General features: G+C 43.6%; 2 protein-coding genes across 6 annotated transcripts in view; one reads left to right on the plus strand and one right to left on the minus strand.

Annotated features, from left to right (window-relative positions):
• Positions 1-16,282: 16,282 nt before the first annotated feature.
• Positions 16,283-18,903, minus strand: LOC138925753 (uncharacterized). Its single transcript, XM_070276996.1, has 3 exons — positions 18,592-18,903; positions 18,295-18,542; positions 16,283-16,299 (listed from the first exon to the last, which is right to left on the minus strand). The coding sequence occupies exons 1-3, from the start codon at positions 18,649-18,651 to the stop codon at positions 16,293-16,295; spliced, it is 315 nt and encodes a 104-aa protein (XP_070133097.1). The 5' UTR covers positions 18,652-18,903; the 3' UTR covers positions 16,283-16,292.
• The window catches only part of bun (TSC22 domain family member bunched), an 88,709-nt gene continuing 79,564 nt past the window's right edge, over positions 18,854-27,998 (plus strand). For 2 of the 5 annotated variants that reach the window (XM_070276992.1, XM_043213716.2), the window contains exons 1-2: positions 18,854-18,932; positions 23,868-27,996. In XM_070276992.1, the coding sequence (XP_070133093.1) occupies positions 24,905-27,996 (3,092 nt within the window). In that variant the 5' untranslated portion in view covers positions 18,854-18,932; positions 23,868-24,904. Of the gene's footprint in view, positions 19,107-19,775; positions 19,911-23,867; positions 27,997-27,998 lie in introns of those variants that run through there. The other 3 variants (XM_070276993.1, XM_070276994.1, XM_070276995.1) reach the window with 3 other exon arrangements.

Below are 27,998 nucleotides of genomic sequence, written 5' to 3' on the forward strand. Positions count from 1 at the left end.
TTATTCTATAATTCTAGAGGTTTGCCTCTAACTCTCTTTAAATATAAAAACTAAAAATATAATGCAGACGTAAACACCTTTGATATTCACTATGCACACTGTCTGCTGCAAGTATTCACTTTAAGTGTATATGCTTACAAATATATACAAATAATACATTTACGTATCTAGACAGAGAAAATAAAATCGATTTTGTGTCACTTGCCACGGTGGCTTTTCCTGTGTGAGTCTGCAGCTGGACGAAATGGAGGAAAACTAACAAGGAAACTCTCTTTGCTCCCCCTTTCGAAGGTAAAACTTTCCTTGGGGATCGAAGGATGCTTTGCATGTGTACATGGTACGGGATGACTCTCCATAGTTTCTTGTGCCTCCGAGAGAAAATCTGAAGCAGCAGCCAGCCAGACTGTGCGTGTCCGATAAGAACTTGGAAAAGGGGCGTCTGGGCCAGAGTTTCCTGTTGCAAGAATGTGATTGGAAGTGAACTGTCTGCCTTGCAGCAGGATATCCGGTTTCCAATGAAGTAAGACAGACAGTCGAGGGCTGGGGCTGTGCTGCACTTAGACGGACGTTGGTCAAGAAAGTTGAACATTAAAATAGATATAAATTACGTGGCATTAGCATGACAAATTGAAATAAATTTTATGAATAAATAATGATGTAAAATTTATTCTTGTAGCAGCAATATTGGCAACAATATCGTCCCATTAGTTATTCTTGATTTGGCGATGTAAATTCTATGGTTATGGCCGAATCGCACATTCTCAAAAAATTGTAAACAAGAACATTAAAGAAGCTAAAAACGATAACTTATGTGGCATGCTTTTAGGCGAAACTATCAATTTGCGAATAAGCTTATTAGAGTCGGTCCGATTGGCCATTTTCCATTGGGTTTAATGCGAAAAGTAGCTCAGAATTACACGAAAAATTACCGACTGATGACAAGCTTTTAGTGATAATGCCTCAAATGTTCACTGCTGACCGAAGCAAATCCAGAAAAAATAGAACCCACTCAGCTAAGAGGGCAAAAAACAGGACATAAAATCTAGAGCTGCATAAAACCCCCCTTCAATTAACATAAAATTAGCATTTCAATTCAATTTATTTTTATATACGGCCGCCTGCCCTTCCGGACAAATGGGTTGAGGTTATTTACGCGATTTTCGTCTAACGCCGAGCGGGCCAAGGGCCTGGGGAAGCACAGCATTTACATTCCCACATGCGGCTAAAAAAGCAAGGGAGGCCAGAAATTCATGTGCCCGCCAGTGGGTGGGTGCCGGAAAATGTAAGTGGTCATAATAATAAAAATAATGATGCCCGCAATAAAGCTGATTCAAGTCCTCCGCCGGAACCAGGAGCGAACTGGTTATTGGCTCGATAGCCCTGGACATTTGGCGCGTCGAGTGCGGCGACGATTTGCGTAAAAAATGGCTGGCTTCATGCGCAGATAAAAAAGCAAACACCAGCAAACTCAGAAACGAGCCAAAGGCTGGAAAGCAGCGAGAGTCAGGAAATCGAGGGAAGATGGTCAGAAGGCACAAGCCCGAATATTTTCCTGCGAATCAGCGTATTTTTCATGCTGCAGCGATTATTCACCACGGCTTTGGGAAGAGATCACACTGTTCAAAATAACACAATATTTATAAACGCTGTCTTATATTGATGATTAAAAAACAAAGAAAGCATTTTCTAATAAATTCAAAATCAAGTCTTTAATTTTAAATTGACCTGATAAAAAGGCACACATTTATATTTAACAAAGAAAAGTTTTACATTTTTAATATATCGGTTGATTTTATAAAGAGATTATTTTTTATATTTTTGTAATACTAAAATATCTCTAGAATGTTGTCTTAAAGTCGGTCCGAGAAATCCGCGTGTAAATTGAGAAGAAACCGACATATACATAAGTACTAGCTCCAGTGAGCTAAAACTCAAAAACGACTTGAAAGTCGGTTGATACGAGTTCTCGAAAACTACTAAACCAATCTTTACGAAATTTAAAATAGGTCTTCAACATACATATTGTATAGAGTCTATACTATAGACAATTTGGATTAGGAAACTTTTAATAATAATACATTATTTAATTATTTACATATAAAGCTATAAGCTCTCTTTATAAAAATTGGGTTTTCAGTGTGTTGTGGTCCTTTGGAAACATACCTATTCACCCACCCAATCCGGAAAACCACCCGGAACTCCTCTCCCATTCTCGCCCAGTCCCCCCCAAGATCGTCGTACATCTCGGCCAAAGTGTCATAAATTCATAATAACGCAAATAAGCACCGGCACTAGCGGGCCGTGGGCCAGAAGCAAAACTTATCGGAAGCATCTAAATCGGGCGAACCGCGTGTGGTACCAGCAACGAAATCGGCCAAAGCCGGCCCATGGGCAGCCTGCCAATAGCAGCGCCCCCTCCTGTGTTTGTATATAGCGGCAAATACGTTTTTTACGACTTTATGCTAAGCACTTTTTATGCATAAAAAGCAAAAACAGCAAAAACCAACAGCACCAAAATCGCCACCAACAAAAAAACAACCACCAATGGACCAGAGATGATGGCGAACCACCACGCAGCAGCCAACATAACCGTTATTTTCCTCTCGGACGGGTCCTTATTTATGCGTTTTTTAGTATGGAAAGCACACACACAGGGACACAGACATCCTGCGATATCCTTTCAGCGTCGCGTATGTAAAAAGCAAATCCGAGAGGAGCGAGGCAAGTGCGCTTTGCCTTTTATGCCTCGGGTAATATATTGAAAATAGCTGTCCAGTGTAATAAAATGTATCTTCACTTGAGTGTGTTTGCGTTGGGGAATGTGGCTGCCAGGACTTCCATCCACTTGGGTGTGTGTGTGCTTGTGTGTGCATGCCAATAAAACTGCCAAATGTGGAAAGCACGAGCAACAGCCACAAACAAAACTCAATTTGCTTACCAAGGCACAGTGGTTCCAAAGTTGCAAAAGGAAATTTATATTATTTTCTGACATTTTTCTTTTAATATTTCAACGAATTTAAAAAGCTACTACAGCTATTTAATGGTGTGTTTTATTATAAAATATTATAGTTTTATTATAAATACCACTTTTACCAATAGAATTCCAATTTTTTTAATATCTTTAATATTCTATCTTATGAGGACTATCGCATGCAACCACTGTCCTCTGAAAGTGCGCTGACCACGCACTCTCCCCAATACACCCCATTTTTCTTTCCCATTGTCATCATCTTTGTCCATTTGGCATCCCTTGTCCGAGGCTATGTTTTTGAATTGCTCCTCAATGAAATTGCATCGATGATTATGTTGATTTTTCCTTCCATTTACTTTTTTCCCCGATTGTGCTTGGCTCTTCAATTTTCGGTTTTTTGGCTGCAACAGTTTTGATATTCATAAATAAGAAATGGCCATAAGGACCCGCATAAAGCGAAGGATATTTGAAGCTTTGAATAATTGATGGGATTGGACAATCAAACCGAACAAAGAGACATAGATGCGTCATGCAATGCTACTGAAGCGTTTGCTTAGATCCTAATGATTTTACTTAGCAAATTATATTTTTGCTAATTTTATTATTAAAGGGTTACCATTTTTTATTTTTCCAACAACTTCCACTTGACCTCTCCACGCATTCATCATTTATAAAAAAAACCCCAGACACATATGGCTCGATCACGTTTCTAATTCAAAATAGATTTAAATTCCATTCCAGCAGCACTGGCACTTTGGGTCACAGCAGGACCTGAAGCCAAAACCCCCAGGAGACTGAACATGGGCGTCGACATAAAAAACATTCACGGAATGCCATTGAAAACTTATACAATAATTTGAAACACTTTGGCTCATAATATAAAAAAGGAAAATGTTTCAAATAAAATAAATAGAGTGTCCGGTCTTAGGACGCACTGACATCCTTGTTTTTATGTATTTTACTTTCGAAATGTAAAGCGAATTGGCAATTCATCCTAAAAATATTTGGCTTGGCCATCCCTCCAAAGAAGTTTATTTTCTGGCCCGAAAAGGGAAATAATTCACAAACAAAATTCCAGACACACAAAAAGGGCAAGGGTCCATGAAGGTGGAAACATTTCAAGCCGAAAAAAATAGTAAAAATTTCAAATGTCCGGCATTTGGGAGGGTGTCTGGCTGCAAATCCCACATGAAAGATTACCCAGAGCCCGACCCCAGCCAGAGACGCACTTGATGCCAACCACACTCGTACAACACCACATAGTGGCATAAGGGGGTTGCAAAAGATGAATAAAATGTAAAAAATAACCTCAAAAAATGTATAATTTTTTATGTGTGGCCACGGGCGGGCTTTCCATGTTCGCAGTGTTGTTTTTTCCGCCTTCTCGACCCCACGAGGGTGCCGAGAATGGGAACTTTGACATGTTATTATGCTGAAATAATTTTATAATTTATTTATTTTTTTTTCTTGGGCTCATCTTCCCCCATGCTTGGTCCACATGCACATATGTGGTCCTTTGTGTTGCTTCGCATTCGTTACGCCTGCCATGTTCCATGAGACCACTAGATGACATCTGAGTAAGCTTCTCCATTTGGGGAGCCCTTTATCCTTGCGCCACACACTCACACTGCGGCAGCGGGCGAGTACTCTGAATGGCGAATGCTGATGGCAGCATCGGAGCGACATTTCAGTATTTCCTGTTTTTCCTGTCTTCGAAGCACGCACAATTGTGAATAATATCTTGGAATATATACCAATGAGAGGTTGGTTGGAAAACATATCCAAAGGCATCTCAAGATTATACATAGAATACGTTTATAATTATTTAAAAGGAATGGTCATTATCTATTATTTAATTTGTAGATAGCTTAAATTCGAAAGATGTTAAATTGGAAAGATTTGTAGATGTTGAATCTAAAACTAATTCTTTTATTTTGTTTTTTTATGTGGTATATTCTGCAATAATTTAACTATAATCTGTCGTCTATCAAAGCCAGACTCAGTTGATTTGTTCCTCCACCTTCACGCAACAAAAATTATAAAAGGGCTTTTTTTCACACCAAACTTGCATATCGAATCCCTTTACGCTTTACACTAAACGGTTTTAAAATCGGAAATGTCAACGACGAAACCACCTTATAGTTCATAATTATATCATGTTTACCCTGTATTCAGTCCAATAGTGTTATTGTTAGAGTAATTTTGACAAAATTCCCGGAAAAATATACTAAATGAAAAATATTGCCTTTTATGAAGCACCTCAAAAATAAACTTGAAAACTCGAAATTAGCTTGAACGATATCCTCGTAAACTCTGACCCCCCATTGATCTTTTGTTAAGCCCACATCCACGCCCCCAAGGCAAAGGCCTTTCAAATGGTGGACTCAAACATAACCTCAGAAATCGAATCACCAATTTACTAACCAAACCAATTCCATACGCAACATTACGCAATTGAAAATCGAATTGTGCCTTCATTTTCCATTTTGAGGATTTTTTTACAACAAATTAGATTTTACAATTCCCGATATGTGGTAATAAAAAATTGCATTTATGGCTAAAGAAAGGAATCGAACCCCTGAGCCCGATAAAAATCAAGACAGATGAGCGGACAGGAGACAGGAGTCAGGAGACTGGAGCGAACTCTCCCTGATTGGATTGCCGAAGGGGGCTGGAAGTGGCGAGTGGAGGAAAAGTTTGAGAGGCTTAAGTGGCTTGCCAGGAATTTACATAAAGTCGATCAATCATGCCCCAACGCCATTTTGCATGTGGGGCGCACCCAGACACTTGTGAGATTTCATTAATATCCAGTTGGGGCCAGGGGTGTGGCGTCCTGTCCTGTCTTCAGATTAGCATTTCGTCGCTCATACGCCCCGTGGACGCCGTGGCTCTGGCATGAGCTTGCATAATAAACGAGGACGCCGTCCGACTCCCGCGCCGAGGGGTGTCATGATGAATGACCGGGACTCTGCTGGACCATTGTCCTGCTGCTCTCCGTAGCATCATTTTTCATGCGTTTAAAAAAGGCAAAGTAGTGAGGGGAGGACACACAGGAATAGCCACAACAGAATAGCAACAAAACAGTTGCCACAGAACGTGGCCAGTAGCCGCTGGTCAGTGGCTGAAAAACTGTTCAAATTTGATTTACTCACTTGATTACCAACCCACAGTCGGTCCCCTGGCCGACTGCGATTTGGTCCTGTAGCTCCTTGTTGCCCCCGGGCTTTGTTTGCCCAATTGTCGAGTGGCGTGTAATTTGCGTAAAAATGTCATATTCATATTCGACTTGAGCGCTGAAGTTGATTGATGACCTGGAGCTCAAGTGGCAAGAGCCTCGAATTATTCCAGGATTGCTCAAGCACTCTATTTCCCAAATTATTCTATGGAGTGTAGTTAAGGATTGATTGGATACACTATTATGTATACTTGACTTGAAATAGATTCCTCTAGTCATGAAATTAATAATTATTTCAGTAAAAAATAAAAGATAGGCCTCAGCCTTCCCTCAGCGTTAAAAATGAAAGTCCTCAACGAGGGTCCTTGGCAACTTGATGTATGGGTGTTTGTGTCAGGTTCAGACAACAACGAGAACTTTTGACCCCAAGAAGAACGCCAAAGCACACATGCCAAATGTAATTTAAAATTTAGAAAAGAAAAATGCCCCAGACTCGAGTCCTGGAAAGGACGCCGGGCTGATTGGCACGCACTTGACACGTGAAGAACACACCACCACATATACACACACCAGGCCACATACAAACGCACAATACAAAGTCAAATATTTGATTTCGAAGCATTTCTGTTTCAACTTTCTATTTGGCATTTCTTTGCCCCAAACATTTTCTTTATTTTTCATTTCAAAAAAATAAAAGAAAGAATCGGGCTCTCCTCCCAACAATGTAATGAAATTGACATATATATCCGTGTGTAAGTGTGTAAACTGTCTTATCTGGAGGCCAAATATCCTTGTGCTCATCCTTCCACTGCCAGTTCCCCGGGCACTCCCCCGGCACTCGTGTGTCTATTCAAGTCTGTGCTAATTTCTACGCAGTGCTCCTTCTCACATTTTTCCCTGACTTTTTGGCAGCTCCTGGCTGGGGGCCAAGCGGTGGCTGAAAAATAAAAAATCCAAGTTGATTACTCAGGCATTCAAAAGGCATTTTGATTAGTCGAATAATGGCGCATGCCTGACAAGTGGATCTTTTCATTTCAGCTTTTGATTGGACGCAGAAGGCAGGAGCTAATACTTGAAAGCTTTTTAGACTTTAAACAAAATTACTTCTGAAAGATGGTATTTGATTCCAAATTCTTAAAACCAGCTCCTCTGTTTGAAATTTTTACCCTACATAGTAAGTTGAATGCATTTTCAAACTCAAAGTAAACGAAACCACAAAACTTTTCCGGCTCTGGTTCATCAGCATTGAAATTGAAATGTTTTCCTTATTTAGTTTCCTTCGGTCCTGTGTTTTATATGCAGGAGAGCATATATTGGCACAAGACAAATAATCACAGTCCCCACTCCAACTGTGTCCTGTGTGTAGTGCAAATAGAATGTTGCAAAATTTTGCCTCTGTTTTTTCTGTTTTTTATTTTGGAAATTTTGTTTCAAACTTGGAGAGACTCCATCGGATTCTGGGATGCCTTCCGTGTTCTCCACGGTTCGTTGCACGTTGCTACTGATTGGACACATGTCGGCAGTGAAAAATCTGCGGGCAGGTGCCCAACTAAGTCGGGAGGCGAGTACGGCACGTGTGGGGGCGGTGGGCGTGGTCGGCTGGCTGCCACATAATGAGACATTTATTTAAAAAGAACATTTGAACATTTTTGATGGGCTGTATCTTGGCATGTCAGGCTCGAGGCTGACATCCCAGTTGCCAATTTTTCCCCGTTTTTATGGGTGGAGTGGCTGAAGAGCCGAAAACGTGCCTTGTTTCCTAACAAGTTCCCGAAAATTGTCCATTAAATTAGTTAATATTGATGGGTGAAGTCTTTTCTTAATATATACACCGAGATAATATACATTTTTGAGGAAACAAGTATTTCCAAGCAAGTCAGTACATTTTTGTTTTAAATTTTTAAAAAAGAAAATTTGAAGTATGCTGAAATATTCTTTATCCCCATTCTCATCAATGGAGGTACTGTCAATAACGTTTCTTTTTAAATTGACTCTTTCCATAAGACCTACGAGAAATATTATTCCTTTTATTTTTGAACCGTACAAAAGGTACAACCGTAACAAGGGGAAGGAATCAGTCCGATCCCATTAATATTTATTATTGATCAGCATCCTATGACGAGATGATATAGGCATGTCTGTCTGGCATGCCGTGTCTGGATCTCTAGAACTATAAGAGATATTGCTATCCAACCCATTAAGTGTAGGTTTGACCCATTTTTGATATTGGGTTCCGTCTAGTACCCGTATAGTACCTTCCGTCTCCAAAAATAGCAGCTTTCTTTGAGAGGTGTTATAGATTTGTATTCTGCTTTCTTACTGGCTGCTATCAGAAGCGATTTCCAAAGCACCCAAAGCTTTGGTTTCAGGTATCAAATTATTGATAGATCAGGTAAACAATAACCTTTACAGAACTTTTGAGAAATGAAAGAGCCTAGAATGAAAAAGAACAATATCCCCTCAATTTTATTTTAAAAGGCGAAAAAAGTAGTAATTGTTAGAAAAAGTAATTCACTTCAAAAAGTAAACAACGGAGTCAGCCTGTATAATTTATTTATTTTATAAAAGGTTCTAGGAAATTGTTAATAAAATAATATCCATTTATAAAAACGTATAGAAATCATTCATACTATCAAAATGGACTTTCAGGCTATCACTGTTTTCGACACAGACTCCATACCCACCATTTAACCCCTTGAATCTCAATAAAGGCCATAGTCATTGTGCCAAAACCAAATGCCGCATATCATATTTCATATTGGAGACAGCGCCTTGCTCTTTCCCGCTCGTAATATTCAAAGAAATTAATATGAAATCAATCAAGTATAATTTTTCGTTTACGTTTCGGCAATGCGGATGGATTCCTCGATTCGCTAAATCATCTCCTCCAGAAAAAACAGGATGTTAATGAAAAAGTTTTGTGCCGGCAAACAATGGAGTTGAAAATTCCAATTTTTGTCATGCTCATCGGTAAAAGTTTGTGGTAATTTGAGCGGGAAACATTAACCCCTTATCGCCCCATGCAGTGCGGAGGCAAGCATTCATTAACTGCCCCCAAAGTGTAATTAATCTCTCCGCTTCGCTCCCGGAACTTTCTCCCATTCATAAACATTTGGCAGTGCCGCTGCTCTCTGCGGCGGGCAGAGCCACCCCCGCAGTGGCGGTTGCATGTTCCAAATTAGATTTTCGCCCGTCATGACAACCCTCGCATGCGAGGGTGGCTGCACCACTATCGACATAAGCATCAGCATCAGCCTCAGCCTGAGCAGCTCGTTTGAATGCAAAACTGTAGTTGGTCATTAACCTGTCTGAAGCACTTTGCAACAGGACCGGCTTGGATGAGGACTCCCCATCGTACAGCAGAATGCTTTCAGGACTGGAACTTTTGCAACCCTAAAGTACAGAGTTTCCACACTGTCACTCTCCTGATGCGACGCCATCTTTGGCTCGCAAACTTCTTAATGAACTTTAAGCAGACTGCGGCGGCAGTGCGGGTGGGGCGCAGGGAAATGACCACACAAAAGGGTTAAGCAAGTGTTAAGGCGGTGGTGGGGTCAGCCAGGACGGGGGGTGGGTCATCAATCATATTTCCCGCTGAGCTGAATCATTTACGTTCCATGGTTCGGATTACTTAATGGGTTTATACACCGATTGGGAAAAGTCCGAAAGGGAAAACTAATCTGTACTTGTTTAAAATTTTTATATTCCTTCATATTATATATTTTTAAATATTTTTATACTAACGTTATTTATTTTTCTTTATTATTTGTAAAAACTCCTGAAATGTGCAACAAATCCCAAGATGGCAATTTTTACTTCATTATCCAGAATTATTTCGCAGATATATTTAGGTAGGAATACTAATCCCGCCAGATATCCATAGGCTTAGTGTGGAAATAAATCTTCCGGCTCTAGGCGGCATTTGTAAATGCGAAACGTTTGTTTTTATGCGTTTGCAAGCCGATTCTGTGGCAAAATCAAATGGAAATAATGGAAAAGCAATTTCCATTCCACGGGGCGAGGGCCAATTCCCCAGCAGCGATTTGACCATTAAAATTATACCCACAGGACGAGTCGGCATAAAAAGCGGAGGCTGAGGTTGGGGACTAGAGTCTGGAGTCCGAGGGGAGAGGGACTGTCTATATCTCCAGCTTGAATATGAAATCGTTTGGAAATGACCAACGACGAAATTGGTATTTGGAAAAGTGCACACAGGCAGAGGAGAATGTTTGAAAAGAGTTTTTTTTTGTTTTTGCTGGTCACATTTGTGTTCTTGTTAACTCTGGGGAGGAGGTTGGGGCGGCTTGGGCACACTGGGGTAGGTAACATCCTTACGTGTTGGTTGGTCATATTTTAGAAACTAATGTGACATTTCGATTATTCGATTGGATTTAATGTGTTTTATGAGTTTTACACGCTTCGAGTTTTTTCGCTTTTCCCACTTGCCAGGAGAAAGTGATGACAACTCTGGTAAAAGTGGTGGGTGGGCCGGCCAAAAAGCGGAGGGGATACAAATGGTTAGGCCCTGTTATTGGCTCGATTCAGAGATAAATGTCATGGGCGTGGAAGACATTTTGATTCTGAAATTGTGGCCTTTAGATACGTCTTTGTATTATCTTTTGTATTATTTTATTTTTGGGTAAAAAAAACATACTGTTAGAAACTAAAACTGTCATATACTACAAAAATGTCAGATTTTCTTAACGGATCTTGGCAGAGGATAGAAAACTGAGCCTTAATTAAATATATTGAGCAAAATCGAAAAACAACTAAAAACTAAAATAATAATCCTAAAATGGGACTCAAAAAAGGTCTTCTTTTGTATTATTGGTATTTTGAATAAAGATGGAATAATTAAAGTGAAAAAATCTAAAATGATTGCTCTGAAATAGCGCCCACAAACATTCACTTAAGCATATCTCTATCATCATTACGATCTGCAGAGAATATTCCCCAAAAAAGTAACAATTTTTCTGGACATCCCACTCCCAGGTCCTTCCTATGGCCGACCATCACCCACTCTTCGGCACAGGGAAACTTTAACTCATTTGTATGCCAAACAGCAACATAACTAAAAGTTTTTTCATGTGCCTCCCCCACTTGGATTTATTTATTTTACTTTTTTCCCTCGCCCGGCACAACTCCGCACTTATTACTTATTACTGGACACACTCACAGGCAGAAGGAGGAAAAACCCTAGACATGCGAGACATGGAAATTCATCATCAAAAATGAATAATGTCTACACTTAATGCGGCCAAGGATGTGTGGCCCGGCGAACTCTGGGAACCCTTGGATCTCGGACACTGCGGATAAGTCGCATCGCACCCTGCTGAATCGCAATTCGCACCCCATCAAATGGCGGGCGTGAAGCCAAGCGAAGGCAATTCCAAGCCGAAAGCCGAAAGCCCAATCCGAATCCCAATCCCAAGTAGATCAGAGACGGGTCCGACAAAGGTCTTTGGGGGGAAACGGTTGCTTGAATATTAATTGTGGATATGTTGAGGGCAGAGGACCAAGACCCAGTACAAAAGGGAAACAAATGTGCAAACTTACAAATGCAGGCGACGTGCATGGGTCTGAGTTGGCTGTCCGGGATTGATGCAGTGTCCTCGAATGAGGGCGATTGTGGCTGAGTCAGAATCTAATAGATTTCTGCCAAGTGTCGAGATAAAAACATAATGCCATGGCGGGGAGCTGTCAAAGGGAAATTACTTAAACAACTTGCCGGGACCAGCACGGATTTGACGAATAAGAAGCTGGCGAACAAACAATTTCCAGCTGTCACTGCATATCCTTTCCCCTCAATACATTTTTTGACAATGGTTCGAGAAAAAAACGATTTTAACAATTAGTTCAGCTAATCCAGCTTTTGGAGAAGGTTCTGTCAAATATTTGTAAGGTTTGTGCCAAAAATGTACTTAGATTCTCAAAAAAAAAGGAATTCTTTTAGGAATTCAAAATAATGAAACAAAGCTTAGCACTATAGATGTGGTACAAATATACCACTAGATATCTACCACAAATATGTGGTATATCTATAAATTTAAACAAAAAACATTTTTACTAATACATATGTACATATTTATTATTTAGCTTTGAAAGATGCCATCATTAATACTCTATATTTGTGATTTCCATGATAAAATATATATAAACTCATAGTACCAAGAGCAATAACAAAATGTAGTCCGTAAATAAAATGAAAGGTTGTTAGTGAAAGAGTGTTTTATAACAAACTTGTTGTTAATTTTTATACGGTTTAATTTCTTGTAGTAGAAAAACACACTGTTCTCTATAATTGTTCTTCATATGTTTCCAAAATGTATTTTTAATTATTTGAAATTCGAAAGTATTCCCTGTTTTAGTTTTGGTACAGAAAATGTTAAGTATATACAATTAATTATATGGTATTCGCCTTAAAATTTATATTATAAGATATTATACATCAATGCCAGGCTTTCTTTCCCTCAGTCATTCATACCATATATTTAATTTCTCGAATAAACTTTTTTCACAGACAGTAAAGATTAAATATATATTTATAAATATATACAAATATGTTTGTCAAATCACATTACGCTTTACATTACTGGATTTTAAGGAACTAAAAATAAAAATAAAAAATACCTTAATAAATGCTATTAAGAGGTAAGACCATTTAAGAGTTATTATTTCACTTCTCCCCCTCTTTTGAAAGATCAACGGAAAGAATCTGGACGAGTGACAGTTGCTGTTCATTCATGCAGTCCGCAACAAACATTGCAGGCCCGTAATTTCCGGCTAGACTCATCCACTTGGTGACCTGATCCATAGGGTGAACTAAAAAATGGGAGTGCCGGCACTTAATGAGGTTTGAAATTGTTTTTTCTGCACTCACGGCTAACTTTGCTCTGGAAAGTGAAAACGCAGCAGAATCGAATTGAAATCGAACTGAAGAAAGGAAGACTGGGCCACAAATCAGGAAAAGTTGTTCTAATGCCGGCCATAAATTATGGCCAATTAATATGTAACACGTTAGATCCGAATCCGATTCAGAGGCCTCTAATGGTGGAGTGCTCGGGCCATTTGTCAGCTAGGATGTGGCCATAAAAAAGCTGCCGCTGCACCCTCCGGTACGGCCTACTCCTTCACTTTCGCCTTCAGTCCGGTCCGGATAAATCACCATTAAAAAAAGGAACGCGTTTGCGATGGGGACATAAAATAAAATTAACTTAAAAAGCAAATTCTGGCAGCCATATTTTATGTGGCGATGTCCAGTTCGGCTTTGCCAGCTCATAACTCAATGCGCTAATCCTTTAAATAGGACATTCATGTTATCCTGCCTAGACGCTCACTGAGTTGCGGCCATTAAAATGAAATTTATCCCCAGCTGGCAAAAAGCAGCATCCGAGGAACTCTTTCCCTTGTCTCTCATATTGATATTTATGACATTGGCGAGGCATTATAATTCTTATTGGATTGTTATTATTGTTATATACGATTGTGTTTTGGGTCGCATTGGATTACCACTGGACAGTTAAATATCTTGGAATCATTTATTCTAAAAACCTAAACACTTTTTCCAAGAAAATATAAAAATGAATTATTTATTTGCTTTTTTTTATCAAAACTCCTCCTGCTCCCTGCTCCTGCTATGCTGGCCCAGTAATTCCATTTACAGTTCATTACTTTTCATAATTTCGCCTTTGACTGACCCCGAGTGGGTGGTAGAGCCGCCCCCGCAATGCTTATCGAACACCCCGCCCAGAGGCAGCTGTTCAAAAATCCCACGCAGCAGAATTTTCAAAGACGGGGGTTGATTGGAAACTTTCTCGGCCCGGCCCAAACCTAATTGGACGCTTTCGTTCGGTCCACGTTTGACATTTTTGCCCTCTAAAGAAAATATTCTATTTAAATTGTTGAAATCCGCTTAGGTCCTGGCCAGGGTCCAGGGTCCTGGTCGCCATTTTGTGCCTCGGCTTCATGTTTCTTTTTTCCACTCAAAACCGAATTGATCGGTTTAAGGTCCATTCTAAGCTACTTAAATGTCCTCAACTTTCTATAAATGTAAAATGAGCTTTAAGGACATTCTAGCCTTATCAGAGTGTGCGTATGTGGCCCACACACCATTACCCATTCCCGTTACTCTGAGTGGGAGTGGGAGTGGAGGGGGAGGGGGAAGAAAATCGATAATATGCAAATATTTTTTGCATCCCCTGCACACACACACGAGCGTAAAACAAACATAAACGCGACGAGTCCTAAGCCAGCAAGTCCTTTCTTCCTCTTATCCTCCCACACACACACTCACACACACACACAGACACACATCCACAGGCTAAATAACTAAATACGCATTAGCATCCTGTCGGATTTTCCTTTATTATTGCGACCGTCGTCGCCGAAACGAAAAGAAACGAGATGTGGGAGGCTGGCAGGAGGCGCAAGTTGCACGCGCTTGTCCTGCGGCACAGTGGGGCAAAATGATTTAAAACTTAACTAGGCTAGTCTACTAAAATCCAAACAAGAATGACCTTAAAACAGAATTTTTATTTAATTATTGTCATTTTTATTTTCCAAATATTTTCCAATCTCCATCGACTTTGTCCCACTGCACCTCCTGAGAAGGAATTCCTTCAGTCCGAATGGCAACAAATTCAAACGAACGTGTATGCAGAGTGTGACTGAAAGCATTATTAATAGAGAATGTTGGCAGCTAAGCCGCGCAGGACAGGCTCCCTCGCACTCGCCATCGCACTCGCACACACTCTCGCTGCGGACACACACGCAGAAGGGATATAAAAGCAATAAGAACATTCATCTTCATAATTACGGGTCGGGAATGGGCGGAGGAGAGCGGGCTCCACGGGAGCGAGAAGAAAGCGGAGAGAGAGAAGAAAGCGTAGGCGGGGAAATTCAAATGAAACGGCAAAGTTTTGCATATGCGGTGGGGCTTGTTGTGTGTGTGTGGGTGGGTTTTTTGGGGGCTCAACATCAGACATGGTCGTCTTCTTCTTCAGGTACACTGTAAGAAAACAATTCAGAAACACATTTTGGTTGACTTTATGATACTGACTTTTTAAACTTATTTCCATCATTACTAAGTAGAAATAAAGAAACTTTGAAGTGAATTTAAAATTATTTAAAAATAAAAGGTATATTTTGGAAAATAAATTTTAAGTTATTAATAATAATATTATTGTTATCTGTAGTTTTAATATTTATTTAAACTAGCGTAGCCTAATTCTAAGCAAAGATATTGAATTTTTTTCAAGTGCAACTCGAACCTTATGGAAATGACAGTTAAGCCCGCCGACTTTGGTCACCCTAATGAATGCCCGGGAAAGCACTTCCCCTCGCTTCCCCGCTCGGAATGCAATCAAATGGAAATTGTTAAGAAAAGCAGAAATGTTCCTCCTGGACGGGAGCTGGGGCTGGAGACTCCGAGCGAGGAGAGCACGCCTGGCTGCCTGCCAATTTAACGAGGGTGCAGCGCATCGGTCTGCACTAATTACGCACAAAACATGTCCAGTGGAGTCCTTCGAGTCCTTCGAGGCGAAAGGGGGAGAGTTTCGCAGAGTGACCGGACCCCAGGCGTTGGTTTGTTTCTTCGTTTTTTTTTTTCAGATGGACTGCCAGCCTGCCTGCTGCAATTTAAATGAGTCCGGATGTCGAGGGTGTCGCCTGCAATCGGCGGGTGGAAGGACAGGGGGCAGGGCCATTGGAATTAATTCTAATCCCGAACACGTTCCATCGCAGACTGACCACTCCAGCGGCATGATATATGCGCATATATGCCAGAAGTCGTCTGGTCGAGGGTGTGTCGATCATTAGCGTGATTTCTTTTCGCTTTGACATCGAAGGGCCGCAAAAAAATAGGCAAGGATTTTCAAACACCCCAGTGAACAAAAAGTCGCCTTTGGTTGATTGTTTTCCAAGTAACTTTCTTACCGTAAAAGCTGATGTATTGTGGTGATAATTTTCCCAACGAAAACAAAGGTACTATTGTATCGTTGGCCCTGGTTTTATTCAGAACGATGTCGCTTTCATATAAGGATGGTTTCACATGGTGCTATTATTCCGGAGCTCTAACATAGAGTTCAAGGATATATTCTTGTATTCTTGAAAGTTTATGGAGCAGGGATCTGAACGAACTCGTGGATCTCAGAAGCTATAAAAAAGGATTATGAGAATACGCAGATTATGCAACAATATCTATTTTTTTAAAAGTATTTTTGAAAAGGTTAAATTAGAAGATAACTACAGCCTATACAGCCTCCTTGTTTTTGGCTTAAAGAACTTGAAATTTTACTTTAAATTGCCTCATTTAGTAGATTAATTTAACAGGAAATAAATAAAAATAAGTAGATATCACGACAAAACCCTTTTAAAGTGACATAGCAGGAATTGATTAATATAGTCGAATATAGTACAAAACCGTATTTGAAATATTTGTAACACCCTAAAAATCGTGATGTATTTAGCAAAAACCGTTTTTGCGAGACTTTTTTGCGCTTAAAAATTCCCCAACGCGTAATTTTCAAATGATATTAAAATTTTCGACGTATTTCAAAAGTTCAATGTTGAAGCTTTTGAAAAAAAGACACATTTTTAATTTTTTTGAAACAAAGAAACTGACATTTTTTCACTTTTGTAATGTTTTTGCACTTTGACGCAATTTTTTCGGTACAACTTACAAGAATATGTGTCCTTTTTGACACTTATATATTGAACAATATTGTCTCATTAATCCTGAATAAAACGAGACCAATTACATTACGAAATTATGAAAATTGAACATGAAAATTAAATCTAATTATAATGAAAGCAAATAAACAAAAACTAGATCTAGCATCACCATCACCAGCCAGGACGCTGCACAGTAGGCCGGATTGCCAAATAAGTGGCATAAAATCGAAAATTGTATATATCGAGCAAAAACTTAGCATATTTTAAGAATACACCACTATAAATGTTTAAGCAATGTTTTTAGTAAGTTTGGCCACGCCTACCTTAACTGCCCATGGAAGACAACATAACGTATACGTGATCTGAAGTTAGATTTCGTTTTTTATACTTATATTTATTATTTTCTTACATATTATACTGATTTTTATTATTTATAATAAACATGGATTTCATTTTTGCTTAAATAGGAATAAAAGGATATACATTAAGATTTTATGCTTACATATGTATACTAAGTGTTAAAACATTGTGCTTTGGCAAAGACGCGTTCCTCCTTCCTCATAAGATAGCTTTGGTCTTCCCTTTGTTAAATTTGGAATATCCGCTTGGTTATCCAAAACTATTTTTAAAGACTTTGATAGCCACTCTGATTGTTTTTTTTTGAACGTTCGCATATTACGGCTACACTTTTGCAGATTTGATTTTATATAAATTTCAAAGCTTTTAATTTTTTTGTAAAGTTCGCCCTTCTGGTCGACTGTCAGTCTACCCTCATTAATCTGGCCAAATATCCATTCAGCAAGCGCATTAGAGTCGCGAGCGCTGTCAATTCATACGTCTAGCAAGGTTGCATGACAGAACTCATGCACATCTTGAAAATGTCATCATCGAAAAAGCCGCAAAAAGCCGCAAATGAGATTTTTTTTATATTTTTCTAAATAGTTTCTACTTTTGTTAAAGATACATTACACATTGCAGAAATACGCAGAAGACTTTTTTTTCTCCACAGAAGACGAACATAAAGGTTAGGTTTTTTCTTTTTGGACAACACAAAACAATACACATATAATACACATAAAATAATTTTACACAAAATGCTTTCATTAAACTCAATTTTCTTACCTCGAGGTTTAAAATTCATTTTAAATAATGCAAAATTCTTTTTTCGTGTGTGATTGCCAAGCGCACAAAGTCAACAAAAGTTTCCCGCCAACTTAATCACAAAAATCAGCTGTTCAATCACTTGACTTTGAAGCTAAATAAAAATTGAAAGGTTGCATTTCAACCAAAAATACTTTCTAATACTTATTATACAGGGAATTTAATATTGATAAGTTTAAAAAAAATTAAGATTTATTTAAATAAAATTTTCGACTTTATGCCGCTTATTTGGCAATCCGGCCTACTGTGCGCTGGATGTCATTGCGCGGCAGATTTCCTTCATCAGGATTTCAGTTCTAGAAGGACAAGAAATTACCCGGTTGTGGCGCAGATGACCGGTGGCCCAGCCGAGGAAATCTTCAACGGTTGCTCCGATGCCATCAGTCGGTACTCCGGTACCCGCTCCACGCTGGTCATGTTGTTTACGATCGCCGCTACATGCCGTGGAAGACCACCGCTAGAAAATCCTTTAGCGATTCTGGTGGAGAGGCTGCCGGTACAGAAGCTGCACTTGATCAGTGACCAGGATGCGCACGAATCCCCCGGGAGAACTTCACCTTCGACCTGATGGACTTTACAAATCTGAATCTCATAATGGAGGTAGTGGGTTTACCCTAAAATATCCTTCATAATGGTTCGTAATTGCATCTCGGGGCCCACCAGCTGATTTCATGGTTCGCCGTCAGTGGCGACACCTGGCACTTAAAACCTTGAAACCGTGCTATCTTTCAAGAGCTGATAGCTGTAATTTTAGCACATTTAAAATGTAACTAACAATTTAGCGCCACCTAACGTTAATTTTACAAAACTACTGACTGCGCTTTTGAGCACTGCAACGAATGTTGTGCAGCACTGCAAAAATCTTCGTTGACAAACACTTTTAGGCAGTGCTGTCAGCCGTTCCGTCAAAAGTGTTGCAAAAGGCCCGTCGCTGGCTGCCGTAAAAATTTCAAGGTGAAAAGAATTTTAGTTTTGTTATTGATAATAGCGATCGAACACCGCAAAGGGTGTCAGGCGCCTCCCAAACGCTTCGCAAACCGTTTGTGAAATCGCAGAACTCGCGGCGCGGAATCGAGGCAAGAAAAGCAAAAAAGCCAGAGGCCAGCGCAAAATCGAAGAAAAAACTGTGTATGTGCGTGCGTGTGGCTGTATGAGTGTGACGTGTGCGTTCGCTGTGTGTGTGAGTGACTTGACGCTGCGAGAGTGTGAGTGCTCCGCTGCTGCTACTGCTGCTGCTTGGGCAGTGTGTGCGTGTAAATTGAATAAGAAAACGGAGCACAAAAAGCACTGATGGAAAATTTATATGCGCTGAAAATTTAATTTATTTGCAAAAAGCCAATGGCAGCGAATTGGTGCTAAAAGTAATGTGACAAGCGAAGAGAAGCGGAAAAAATGGTGTGGATTGCCGACTCTCGGGGAGCGAGAGCAGAAAAAAAGAGAGAGACCCCAGTGTCTGTGTGTGTGTGTGTGTCCGTTTATACGAGCCTCTCGGCTGCTAGGAAAACCAAAACTGAAAAAATAGCTCGCGAAAAGTTTTGCAAAAATTGTTAAATTCGTTTGTTTGCTTTTCACGGCATTTCTCTACTTTATTTTTCGCGAAACTTTTTTCGCCAATCTTCTATGCACGCTTCTTCGTTTACTTAATACCTCTCTTTCGTTCGCTCTCGCTCGCTATCTCTCGAGTTGGCCCAAGTTCTCTCCCTCCGCCGTCCAACTCGTGGCGCTCTCGGGCTCTCTTCTCTCAGATTTTGCTTTTGCCAGCCAACTGTCAAAAAACTGTCATTTACCTTCCTTTTGTCCGATTAGTAAAACGCAACGAAAAACTAAAATCCAATCAAAATTTTAATTGTTGCCGTTCGTTCGGTTGTTGTTTATTGTGTGTTTACCGTTATTGTAGTACGAAAGGAACAGTTACTGCCATCTGCCGTCCGCGTAAGTGTTGCAGCAGCGTCGAGTGTCTAGTGCCGAGGAGGAGGGAGACAAGAAGCAAACAGTGACCACCGCCGCCGAGGCACAGTGCTACAAATCGATCAGAAAATCGAGAAAAATTCAATGAAACGTATCTGATTGAAGTGCAAAAATGTCGCGTAATTGTGTGTGTGTGTGTTTGTGCACCCATAGGTGTGTGCGTGTGCCCATCCTTTTTGCTCTGCAGTTCTTCCTCCTCTCTTCGCTCGGCCATCTCTTCACTTTCGCTGCGTTGTGGAATTGCACTTTGTACCTTAGACTTCCTTAGGCCCCCTTCTAGCCCCTACCCCCTAGCTTCACCCCCTCCACCTCCTTGATTCTCAACTCTATATCTTGCTGGAAACTAAAAGCCAAACCAAAACGAAAACAGCTGGCCAAGCATTTGATTAACTCCAGTTTTTTTCGCCACTCGCTTTTGTTTATAATGTCAGCTGTTGGCGTTGTTTATTTCTGCTCTGTTCTTCGCTGTTTCGCCTTGATTGTTTGGTCAAGTGTTAGTTGCGACGGCATTGTTTTTAGTGCCATTTTGCAATTTTCTGCTTATTTGCAATCCGATATCCATACCGATACTGGGGTGCTGCGGTAGCCCCTGATTTTCCCTGGAAATCGGTCCAAAGCGTACTTCTATGCCTCCCGTAACAAGTGTTTAGCGGTATTGGGTAACGATCGCTGCCAGGGATAAGCTCCTGTGTTTACACAAGAGCTTGCTTGCACTGCCAGCTGCAGTCTTAAGTTACCAAAAATAACAAGAACTCTAGTCGGGGCCAGCTCCAACATATGGTTGATGTTTAGGGCCAGTTGCGGTCAAGTTTCCGATTAAAAAAACGCAGTTTTCTAGTGTGTTGCTTTGATTAATAATTATTATTCCACAAATTCCAAAAAATGCTAATTTCAACTTCGTATTGGAACCAGTTTCCATATTCTTGAGGTAACTCTGTTCTTAAACAGCCTACCTATCTTATCCTAACGAACAAGTCTTTTTTAATATCCGATTTCAAAGATTTTAAGGTTTTGTTTAGAAATCCGATACAAATTGGTCTGTCGACTGGCCTGCAAATAATAACAGACCCAAACATGCTCCTTGATATCTGAGGTTTGCTGTTCTGGATTTCGGGGGTGGGGTGGCTTCGGAAGAACAGAAACTGCGTTCCATCAGGGGGATTAAAAGAAAGGCTGTGTGTGCAGGCAGTCACGTCACCCAAACGAGGTTTCATTCCTATTTCCCAGTAGTTTGGTACTCTAGTTTTCCATAGGTACTACCATTGATTGAAAATGCTATAGGAAGTATCTTTTAGTTTCAATAAAATACTTTATTTTTATAATAATGATATTTATAGGGTATCTCCCCTGTCGTTACAACCACTCCAGTTTACATTCGTTGCTTAATTCCGTTTTATGGGCCTCCTATTCCACGCCTCGGTTCAATTGAAAATTTTTATTTGATTTGAAATTGTATCTCGCCGTATCTCGTATCTCGTGGATGCACTGCCATTGTAATCTCGGCTGGTTGTTGCTTCTGCTCGCAGTCTCTTTTCTCGTTTGATAAACATTTTCATTGCCTTCTTTCGGCTCGCTCTCCGCCTTCCTGTTTCTGGTTGGGCTCCTTGCTTCCTCCTACAACGCCTTCGGTTTTCTTTTCCCCCACACTCTCCTGCATTGTGAATCATTTCCTTGTGGAAGCGAGAGGGAGCGAAGTGGAAGTCCCTCCGGTTGCGAGAGACAATGAGAGTGTTTTTTTTTAATTTAATTTTTAATTCCTAAATTCAATTAATATTAGTTATTTTTCCATTTATTAAAAATAAAAGAGACTGTTTTTTTGGTTCTTTTTTTAGTTCTATTTCAAAGGTGATTCATTCGTCTATTTTATTTACTTTTATTTGAAAATGTTTATGTGATGCAGAAAATTCAGACCTTTCCTGTTTTTCTCTTTATCTTGGGCTGCTGCCTGCTGCTGCTGCTGCTGCGCTATCATCATCAATATTGATTACCGGCAGCTGTCCACGAGCGAGAGAGGCACTGGGGGAAAACGAGAGAGAGCAGACTGCGAGAGAGCAGCCGTCTCCGATTTGCACTTTTTCTGCTCCTCTTGCGGTTTGTTTGGTATGCGGCCCCCGCCCCGCCCACTTGTAGGCGCCCACGTTGGAAGGAAGAAGCAAAGGAGAGCCTCTCTGGTGGGGCTGATTCGGCCTCTCGTGGGGAGCAAATTGATTGCAATTTTCTCTGCGCGCCGCGCACTCTGCGCCTTTTCTCTCTATCTCTCTCGCGGTCGCCGCTATCTGTTGTTGTTGTTTTTCATTACATTTTTTGTATTTGTATTTGTTATTGTTGGCCTGGCATCGATTTTATGCTTTGTCGTTGCAATTAGTTCTTTTTCTGTTGCTTGTTTCTTGTCTGCACTTGCTTCTCATTTTCTTTCAACTTCTCTGAGCTCTTCCCACCGCCTCTCCCCACCGTTTGTTGTTGTTTGTTGTTGGCTTGTTATTGAGGCAGGCGAGGAAGCCGATCTCTCTCTCTCTCGTTGCAATCCCCGCTTTCCTGCACTGATTATTGGATGAACCGAAGGGTTAAAGGGCGGACCAGACCTAGGAGTTGATTTGCTTTTATCCTTAAGATTCATCAGTTATTGCCTCAGAAAATACTAGTTGCCTCGGCCAACACCTGTGTGCCTCAAGAACAAGGCCAATAGACTCTTGAAAATTCGCAAAAAATCCACCTTGATAGAGTGCTACGACCAGTGTTGACCTATAACTGATTTGTTGTTTCTGTTTTGGAGCTCTTCTGGCTTGTGATTTATCATCATCATCCACTTCTCCAATTCCTTTTCTAGCCACAAGTGATCGGATTCCGGCAGGGGGAGAACAAAGAGTAGCGCCAAGGTCCAACATTTGCCTTCTGGCAGGGCACACGCTCGGCTTGAACCCACCAACAGTAAACAGTAGGCACTCCCTAAGTGGAACTACCTTCTTTCGTGCCTGGCCACGCAATTTATGAATGATCAGTAGAGCTTACGGTGATTAACCCACACAGTCACAGGCACCTCCAAAAATACGCGCGTGTGCCCCAAAATGTTTGCAAACTTTTTGGCAACTTTTTTCGCAATCCACTTTGTTGCTGGCTTTTATCTCTCTCGTTCTCCCCCGGCTTCGGGCTGGCGTGCTCATTTCTGATTTCCGCAAACGAAATCGATTAAATAATGAGAAGAAAACGAAGAAATCAGCGCCGAAAGGAAGACAAATATTTAAATACTCAATTGCAAATGCAAAGATAAACAAGAGTGGGCTAAGGGCGAGAAGGAGGGGGAAAATGATATTTCTTTATTTTTGCAAAAATGTTATTAAAGGCAAACAAGAGGTACGAAGTGGAGGGAAGTCCCCCTGTTCGGGTCCAAGCCCTGTTCTTCTAACGTAGCACTTAACTAATTCAACAAAACTACGACGTACCACTGGCCAGGGAAGGGGCACTGCCAGACAACTCAATGAAATCAATAATAAAAAAAAAAGAACGCGAAACAAAAAATAATGAAAAACACACAAAAGCATCATCAAATCGTCATGATGATAATAAACGAATAATGAACTACGCAGTTATGAAACCTAACTAGATACTTGTAGAAAATGCTATAATACGCCTTGAATGAATAAATTATTATACATTTTCATGACATTTTTGGATGAAACCATAGTTTACAAAGAAACTTTATCTTCAAAGAAACTGTTGGGCAGGTGTTCCGAGGAGGTGTCCCTGTAACCCGCACATTACGTATACGTTGCGTTGTCTGTTGATATTATTTGGGTCTCTCTATCGGTTCTGGGGCTTATAATTCAATAAACAAACAAAAAATACCATTAGTGTTTACTGGGTTTTGAATTTCCACCACCTGCCTTGCTATAACCCGCTCTCCTCTGCTCTGATCTTTCACAGGAATTTCATTTCTACAATTTACTGCAATGTGCTAGTAAGCCGGACCGGAGAAATCGATCAATTCTGCGAAAGGGAAGCCAGAACTTCGCCAAAGCAACCGAACAGTGCGTGCGTGTGACGAGACAACAAAAGTGCAGCCACAAGCACAGGTGTATCCAGCGGATCAACGTGCTCCAAAGTCAAAAAATCCTCAGTTACAAAAAATTCACTGAAATATTTTAGTAATTTTAAGAAATATTTTACGTGTGTCCTGAACGTGATCCTCAACCGAGTCCTGATCGCATCCTCAAACAGCTGTGCTGTTCTACACACATGCGCGTGTGTGTGTGAGACGCGGTGTAAATGCGTGTGAGTGTGAGTTTCGAGAGTGTTAGTGCTAGAAGGCGCTAGATGGCGCTGCTCCCCCAGCTGTCGCCTCCGACCAGTGTTGTTATTGTTGGTGGTAGTGTCCCTCCTCCGCGCGCTGGAGCCAGAGGCCAGTTGTAGTCGTCCACCCACCACCCAGCACCTAGCAAGCCAGCTGGCAAGGGCAGGCAGATAAATTAATAAATCTACAGAATCTACTCCCACTCCCCCCCTGCCGCCTGCCGCCAGAAAGGCAACAAATAACAGTTTCGCGTTACCCGCGTCGTCGCCGTCGTCGTCGTCGGTTCATATTGCGTCGCGTCGCGTCGAGATCGGGATCGGAATCGGGACCGGGAACAGTGTAGCACGGATTAGATCGAATCAGTTGGCACCTGACATCGCAGCGTGAGCCCAACCGCTATTATGCATCGTCGTCGTCGGTCGGCCAGTGCAGAGATCGCATTCGAATTGGCGGTAGCCGGCGTGGTAGCCGACCAGCAGAAACTGACAGAAAACTAGCCCGCTAACCGAGAGTTAAACCAGACAAGAAACTAAACGAAAATTAAGCCAAAACCAACAAAAACTAACGACCCAAAGGGTACTCTTTTCTCGTGGCACAAATAATCCAAGAACCGTCAGCAATCCTGGATTATTTGCTGAAGACTTTGCGCACGCTGAAGTCCAATTCGATTATGGCCGAGAATCAAAGCGCGGTCAGCGAAGATTCCGGTCACCAACAGCAGCAGCAGCAGCAGCACCACCAGCATCAACAACAGCAACCAGCCACCAGCACCACATCAGTCACCGCAGCAGCCTCATCGGCCTCGATAGCTAATCAGTCGCCCACCAACTCGCAGGCCTCGTCGCCGGAAAACTCCCAGGAAGCCTTGCCCCTCGTGCGCCGCCAGCAATCAGCAGCAGTGGTGGTCGGCCCCTCCGCCGCCACGACCAGCAATCAGCCACAGCAGCAGCAGCAGCCGCAGCAGCAGCAGAGGAGCAGTCTCGGCAACATGTTCGATCGCACGGTCAACGCCAAGTTCAAGCCGGCGGCCGCCAACGCCGGTCCCGGCAACAATCCGGGCCGCCGGAACTCCATGCTGACCCCGGCGAGGGGCGTCAGCGTGGGCGGCACCGCCGGCAACATCCGCAAGCTGACCAAGGTCAACTCGCTGACCAGCAACTACCATATTCCCATGACAGGGTTCTACTCGCCGGGCAACAACGCGTACCAGCCCAGCACCAACACCAACAGCAACAGCGCCGGGAGCAACCCCGCCCTCCAGCGCACCACCAGCGAGAGCCTGAGGCTGAACTCCCTGAGTCGGGTGGCGGCGGCGGCGGCGTCGTCAGCTACGACCCCGGCCTCGGTCTCCAGGACCAGCAGCAACTCGAGCCTGGCCACGTCCACCTCCACCTCGCTGGCCCCCAAGTCCACCACCACCAACAGCAGCAGCAGCGGCCACAGCACCCCCCAGCAGCAGCCCATCCCGGGGAGCAACAGCAGCAGCAGCGGCAGCAGCACCTCCAACACCAACAGCAGTGCCACCAACAACAGCAAGGCCAGCTCCCCCAACAACAACGGGGCCCGCTCAATGGGAGGCGCCGCAGTGGCTGTCCCAGCCCCGGTCCCTGGCCCCGGCCCCGGCCCAGGTCCAGCCCCCCACCACCAACCACATCACCACCATCATCACCATCACCACCACCAGCATCACCAGCACCACCACCACCAGCAACCGCAGCAGACTAGCCACAGCCAGGGCCACGCCTCCTCGCTGACAGTGGGCGGGGGATCAGGCGCGGCCGGGGGCTCCTCGGCCGGCGGCGGTGGCGCCAATCGCAAACCAAAGACGACTTCCTCGTTCGAGATCACCTCGGTGACGGTGGGTCACCCCAAGCTGAACGCCGCCGGGGACACCGGGGACGAGTCGGCCGACGACCTGGACGAATCTCACACGGACGACAACAGCCGGATCACGGACCTGGAGAACGAGACGCCCTCGATGTCGGAGGACACGTTCTCCAAGGAGGAGGTCTACTACGCGAACAACGCCCTCAGCACGAACGCCCCGGTGATACCGACCAGCTCGCAGTACGGCCTGGTGGTGGTGGACCCGATAGGGCCGTCGCTGGGGCAGACCATCCAGAACGTGCAGGTCAATGTGTCGGACAACATCATCAACGTGGTGAGCGCCGCGGTGACGCCCGGGGGCACCAAGAAGAAGGACGACATCAAGGAGACGCAGCACCGCAGCGAGCGGTTCAAGGTGGTCAAGATCGAGTCGACGGAGCCGTTCAAGCGCGGTCGCTGGATGTGCATGGACTACCTGGACCACTCGAGCGTCGGCAACGGGGGCAACAACAACGAAAAGACTGGCTCTTCTTCCGAGGCGCACGCCGCCACCGACGGCGGGGCGGCCGGGGGCGCGGAGGCGGTGCCCCAGAAGACCACCCAGAGCATGATCCTGCCGCCCACCCAGAAGCTCAACGAGAACCACCTGGAGGCCAACTCGACCGACTCCAACTGGAACTACGCCGAGCAGCAGCAGCAGCAGGCGGCCCAGGGCCAGCAGCAGGCCGCGCAGCAATCTCAGCAGCAGTCGTCGCAGCAGCCGCAGCTGAGCGCCACGCCCAGCGGCGTCATGACCGCCCCGGCCACGGTGGTCCACGGGATGCACCAGCTGCACATCGAGGCCCAGGCCCAGCAGCAGCAGCAGCTCTTCGACAGCGTCAACGCCAACGCCGGCTCCCCGAACCCCCCGGGCGACCCCAACAACATGGACTACGCCCGCAACGCGGCCATGCAGCTGCAGCAGACCTTGCAGCAGCTGAAGCAGCGCGAGGAGGCCATGGACGTGCCTCCGGGCGGCTACTCTGGCTACCAGAACGGCGGCGACGTCCTGCCCGCCAGCGGCAGCAACAACAACAACGGCAGCAGCAGCGCCGCCGCCAACCCTGCCGGCGAGTCGCAGCTCAGCACCAGCTACGTGGAGCAGCAGCAGCAGCAGCCGCTGTCGCCGGCCCCGCAGACCCCCCAAGCGACGCCCACCTTCGCAGCCGTGGCTGCCGGGCAGGCGCCCAACTTCCAGCTGGAGCAGCAGCCGCAGGCCACATCCCAGATCGATGGGATCGCCACCCAGCCGTTCAACCCCCAGCAGCAGCAGACTCCGCAGCGAACGACGCCACACCAAGCCCCACCGGCAGCCGTGCCGGCAGCAGTGGCCAGTGTGGCAGGAGCCACTCCGGCGGCAGCGGCCGCCCCTCCACAGCAACAGACTTCGAACACTTCCAACACAGCAGTGACCACCCAGGGCCAGACCCTGCCGCTGCTCTCGCACATGACCAGCTACGAGCAGCCCCAGGCAGGAGTGGGCGCAGCGCCAGCAGCAGTCTCAGGAGCAGGGGCAGGGCCAGGAGTTGCTGCAACAGGAGCCACCATTCCCACGTTGCAGCTGCAGAGCGCTCCGGCCACGATTGCCGATCCCCAGCAGTTGATGGTGCCACCGCAGCAGCAGCAGCAGCAGCCATCGGAGGAGCCACAGATTCCACCAACAAATATCGCGAGTGCCAGTGCCAATAACAGTACCATAAACCTAACCAATCCGAGTGTGGCGCCCGGCGCCGAGGGCAGCGCGCCCTTGACCGACGAACAAGCGGCCGCAGCCGCCACAGCAGTTGCCACGGCCGGAGCTGCCAGTGCAACGGCCACTGGAGCCACTGCAGCGTCTACACAGCAACAGATCCAGCAGCTACAGCAGCAACCAAATGCAGAATCCGAGACTGAAAGGT

The sequence above is a fragment of the Drosophila bipectinata genome, chromosome 2L, assembly GCF_030179905.1.
Source record: "Drosophila bipectinata strain 14024-0381.07 chromosome 2L, DbipHiC1v2, whole genome shotgun sequence".
NCBI lineage: Eukaryota > Metazoa > Arthropoda > Insecta > Diptera > Drosophilidae > Drosophila > Drosophila bipectinata.

What these genes read in the sequence shown, in the direction of transcription:
- LOC138925753 (XM_070276996.1), bottom strand. Translation starts at nt 18,651, where the DNA reads ATGAAATCAGCTGGTGGGCCCCGAGATGCAATTACGAACCATTATGAA. An exon ending in ATTATGAAGGATATTTTAGG is followed by an intron (nt 18,543 to 18,591) that starts GTAAACCCACTA and finishes AAAGTCCATCAG; the next exon opens with GTCGAAGGTGAAGTTCTCCC.